The 4,710-nt window shown below is 43.6% G+C and overlaps 1 protein-coding gene across 3 annotated transcripts; it reads right to left on the bottom strand.

The window, feature by feature from the left end:
• Positions 1 to 394: 394 nt before the first annotated feature.
• MAGEB5 (MAGE family member B5) lies at positions 395 to 2,638 on the bottom strand. 3 transcript variants are annotated; one of them, XM_016943038.3, is made up of 2 exons: positions 2,562 to 2,638; positions 395 to 1,580 (listed from the first exon to the last, which is right to left on the bottom strand). In XM_016943038.3, exon 2 carries the CDS (start codon positions 1,571 to 1,573, stop codon positions 605 to 607), a length of 969 nt encoding a protein of 322 aa, XP_016798527.2. In that variant the 5' UTR covers positions 1,574 to 1,580; positions 2,562 to 2,638; the 3' UTR covers positions 395 to 604. The 3 variants fall into 3 exon arrangements, with proteins under 3 accessions (XP_016798527.2, XP_009437158.3, XP_016798526.2); XM_009438883.4 differs by having other exon boundaries at positions 2,467 to 2,633; XM_016943037.3 differs by lacking the exon at positions 2,562 to 2,638 and adding an exon at positions 2,467 to 2,551 and having other exon boundaries at positions 395 to 1,635.
• Between the last annotated feature and the right edge of the window lie 2,072 nt (positions 2,639 to 4,710).

Raw genomic sequence — 4,710 nt, 5'->3', positions numbered from 1 at the left:
TAAAAATTACAACACATTGACTTTCAGTTTCCTAAAACTCAAACTGTCTTGCCTCATGAAATTTATGCTTTACTGCTCTCAACTGGAATGCCCCCTTCTCATCGATCCTTTCTACTTTCCTGTAAGTCATAGAGGGTGGCTCAACATTTACTTTATATGACTGCAGCTTTTAGCCTCAAAGATTCTATGGGCAGAAGCTGGGCCTTTATCTGAGCAGCTCCGGTACTGTTACAGAGCCTTCCAAAAAGCAGGTACTCAAATGATGTTTGGGGAATATGAGAGAGAGTGAGCAAGAGATCTAACTTATTAAATTTAATTTCTCCTACATTGTTAAGCTAAACATATCAAGGTATAAATTTTAATTTAATTTTATAAAACAAAAGACTGAAAGGAATGAAGAAAACCAAGATCATGTTTTATTATTTTTTTCTATTTCATTATCCCAATTATTTTACTGGGGGTTCTTTTGTATTTCCAAAAAAATCCCTTTTGGTGATGTTATATTTGCTTGACTGGATGAAAAAAGCTTCAGACTTCAATAGGGTTGAGAGAAGCTGCTGAACTTGGCCCTGAGACAGTCTTGGCCACTGCAGTAGTGCCAGTTTCAGCTGCATCTCTGGCTTGGGCTCTCTTCCTCATCTTGCAAAGCCTCTTCATATTGTGATGAGAAGGCACCTGGAGCAATACCATTGACCTTGGCCAAATATTCCAGGACTTTCATCTTGCTGGTTTCAGTATAGGCTCTTGGACCCCAAAGGAATTGATAGTGTGCAGGATAACTGCAGGGCACCTGGTGGTACTCCAGGTACTTTAGCCTCACGAAATCCTGAGTGATGAGCTTCCTGGGCTCTCCATAGATGTAGTACTTCTTCCCATCATATATTTGCATCATATCCAGAAATTTCCAGGTATCTTCCTTGTTGGCACAGTTGCCTTTCAGGAAGATCACAAACAGGAAAGTCATGAGGAGACCAGTCTTGGGTAACCCTTTGCCAACATGAATCCTCCCATTGTTGGGGAGTTTCAGCTTGCTGACAAGGTCATATAAGTGACAAGTTGGGTTGACTTCTTTCAAGTCAACTGCAAAGACAACCTCAATGTGCTCAGAAGCTCTTCTGTGAATCTCAGCAAACTGGTTTTGGTATCTTGGGTTGACAATCTTCAGCATATCTTCCTTCAAAATACGCTGTTTCATTTTGAACTTGTAGAGCAGGAACTGCTCCAACAAACCCACCTTAATATTTATGAAATTGCTGCATGAACTCTCAGTGGAGGGTGAGACCTCTGAGGAACATGGGTACTCCTCATCTCTACTGTTAGCCCTTTCGTCAGATCCTGCATTAAAAACACCTGCAGAAGTCATGGTGCTGGATTCGCAAGGCTCCTGGGAAGTGCCACTTGACTCAGCAGCAGATGAGCTCTGGGGAATATCCCCAAGAATAGGAGAGGAAGTGGGGAGGGGATCATCTTCCACTTCTTCACTGGCCTGAGCTCCACTCTGAAGCAGAGAGCCATCTTGGATCTGGTAGTGTTTCTCACAAGTGTGGAGCTTACAGTTCTGATCCTGAGACATGTTGGCTCTGATAAAGGACAGCGGGCAGGAGAATGAGTAGGAGAACGGGTCAAGAGAGCCCACTGGAAGAGGAAGATTGAGAGGGTCTGTGCACCTTCAACGTGGAAATTCTACCATGGTTATAATAAAAACAACATTTGCAGTTTTCCATGACGGAACTGCTCTAGGAACCCACTGGGATTCTGTTCTCCTGATCAATGTGCCCCTTGGGAAACCTTTGGAGGAAGTTAGATGGAACCATAGGCTTTAGCCTGGCAACCCTGCCTCAGGCATATTAAGGTGACATAGTGGCTGCCAGTCTTCTGAGTTGAGGGGTCCTTTTACTTCACATTCAAGACAATCATGCCAACTGGTGGCAGGTCATGAGAACCATTTCCTCTGAAGTTATATTACAAACCTCCCTGGGACCCATAAGAAGGATGTGAAGGGGGTCCTCAGCTTATCACTGCTGTCTGAGTGCCCACGGTGCTGACTGCTGAGTAGATTATTTCCTGTCCTGGCCTTTCTGGGATCCTCAGTCCTCACTTGGGGTCCTTACATTGGCATATAGGGCCTAGGAGCCCAACTCCCTTCATTTGAATGGTGACTACTGCACCTTCAGACTAAGGATCTCAACTCCCATAGACCTGACATAAAGAGGTGGTGGAGAGCTTCAACTTCACAACCCTGCCCTGGCCCTTCAAGTACTGAAACCAGGGTAGGGCCAGATTCTTTTTTAACTCTTCTATTTAGTGGTAGATTGTTCCTTTAGCACTTGCTTTGACCTCTGGTGGGGTGTGGAACTTCTCCTTCCCTTCCTAATGCTTATCCCCTCATACTAAAGACAAAACAACCCTGAAACATGCCCTATGGGGAATGTGAGGGTCTTCTCACCTGTTCTCATTTGTTCTTACCTGTCCTCATTGTCCCAAGGCTGAGAGTAACAGTTGAATTCTGTGGTGTTCCCACTCATAGTGTATGTGGTCCCCTCAGTTATTAACGTACTTACTGTGGCCTCTGGAGAAACCTGGAAATCCTCTAGCTGCTGACCTTAACTCACAATCAGACCAACTTCCTTACTTCCTTGTGACATCATACGAGGAAGTATGTCACAACATGTCAACAATGCCCATGTATTCCAGGGCTGCCAGTAAGGGTGGGGCTCTGTGTGGTTCTCTTAGTTCTGAGGGTAGAGGGTTTCCTAAGTCCTAACTAGGGACCATCACCTTGACTCATGGCAGGGCCTTGGACTTTTTGTTGACTTGAGGACCCTCCCCTCAGACTAAGCCCTCATATCTCTGAAACCCTTCTTGCAGAAGTCAGCCTGACAGCCCTGCCCAAGGCCTCTCAGGGTTGATGGCAGGGGGAGGTCCTGTGCCACCTCCCTACTATAGGGTCTGTGGTCCCCTCAGTCATCACTCATGCATTTGATTCCTGGCAAGGCATGGAACATCTCCCTCTACTGTCTAAGTCTCAAAACCTTAGAACAAGGTTCCCACTCCTTGAGGTCCCAGAATGAAAACAGGAAATGCCACCTGTCTGTGCCCTCCCAGGGATGACATCAAGATTCAGGCTCCTTGGGGCTATCTCTGTGGAGGGTAGAGGTCTGCCCTCAGTCCTTACTCAGGGTCCTCACCTTGACTCTTTACAGGACTTGAGTTTCTTCTTTCAACTTTAGGTCACTCATGTAGACTAAGGCTCTTATGTTCCTGAGAACACTGAACAATAAGAGAGAAATAGCCTAACAGTCCTGCTTCAGTCTTCCAGGTCTAAAAGCAGACACAGTCTGATCTCTGTTACTCCATTTACTATGGGGTGCTTGTTTCTTTAGTTCTCATTCGTCAGAGTCTTCATTTTGGTTTCTACACTTTCTATGAGAGGCTTCTGGAGAAATGCCACATCATTCCAAACTCTTCATTAGTTTTCCCTCTGCAAACGTTGCAGAGAATAGGATGTGTCCTAAGAATGATGTGAGATGGGAAATCTGAAGCACAAAGCAGAAAGCTCTGGACAGGTGTGCTTTCAGAGAGAAAAAAAAAAAAAAAAAAGAAAACCATTGCTGATACATACCTTCTTGTCACTAGGCAGACTTAGCTTCTTATGTAACTTCTGTTCAAATATATCTACTTGCTACAGCGAAGAGGCTGAGCCAAATGATTTTGTGAGTCCCTAGTCTTTTGAGGTTTCTGACATTGACTTTGCAGATAATGATATTGCCAACACATATCTCTTTCTTTATTCACAACTTGCATTTATTTTGGTATTTTTGTTGCTTATTCCTTGGGCTGTGTATTCCAAAACAGTATTTGGGGTTTGAAGTCTTGCTTTGTATCACCTGAGATATATTTTGAAGTAGTGAGTAGAAAATTAGTAACACAAGGTCTGCCTGAGGCTGGAAGAAGTGGGACAGCTGTGGACTCTAGATAAATTCAGAGCCAGGGTCTAGTCTAATTCTGTCACTTGCCAGTCTTGTGAACTTGAGAAAATTGCAAGTTTTTAACCTGCAAAGTCAATTTGATAAACCCCATCTTATCAAATATATATATATATATATATTCTATGTAAATCACCTGACACAGTGTTAAGTAAACTTTGGGTCTTTAATGAATGGTAATTATTACTAAACTTAGTTTGACCCAAGATGATGACAATCTTCCCTTACAGAATTTTATTTCCAGAATATGTTAGAGAATACTCCAAATAACATAGAAATCCACATCTGCTGAAATGCTGCCCAGCCAGTAAAATTGAGTAGTGTTTCCTCATTAAAGCATCTGTTATTTGGCTGTGGAGTTGTCTCCTTTAGCTGGAGGCAACTCAAAGTTCTTGTTTCGTGTTAGGGACCAAAAACTTCCCCGGTCACTTTTCCATCCAAACCGCCCCTATTTTCATTCACTTCATCACTACCAAAAACCAAACCCTCCCTTAGAGTTTGACAAATTATACTCAAAGTAACCTAATTCAAATGTCTTTTTAATGGAGCAGACTCTGGCTCTCCCAGCCTATGATAGGGGTGATGGTTCAGTGGCTTCTTGGCATTTTGTGTAAAGAAAGTATCACTCATATTGCTCAGATACTCCCTGGACATCATGTGCCCAGAAGACACAGTTTGTGAAGTGGGGCAACTGCACAGGTCTCTTTGCCTTCCTATCCCAGTT

Source organism: Pan troglodytes, chromosome X (assembly GCF_028858775.2).
Source record: "Pan troglodytes isolate AG18354 chromosome X, NHGRI_mPanTro3-v2.0_pri, whole genome shotgun sequence".
NCBI classification, from domain to species: domain Eukaryota; kingdom Metazoa; phylum Chordata; class Mammalia; order Primates; family Hominidae; genus Pan; species Pan troglodytes.
Note: the sequence above shows the minus strand (reverse complement) of the source record. Positions and strands in the feature narration are given on the sequence as shown.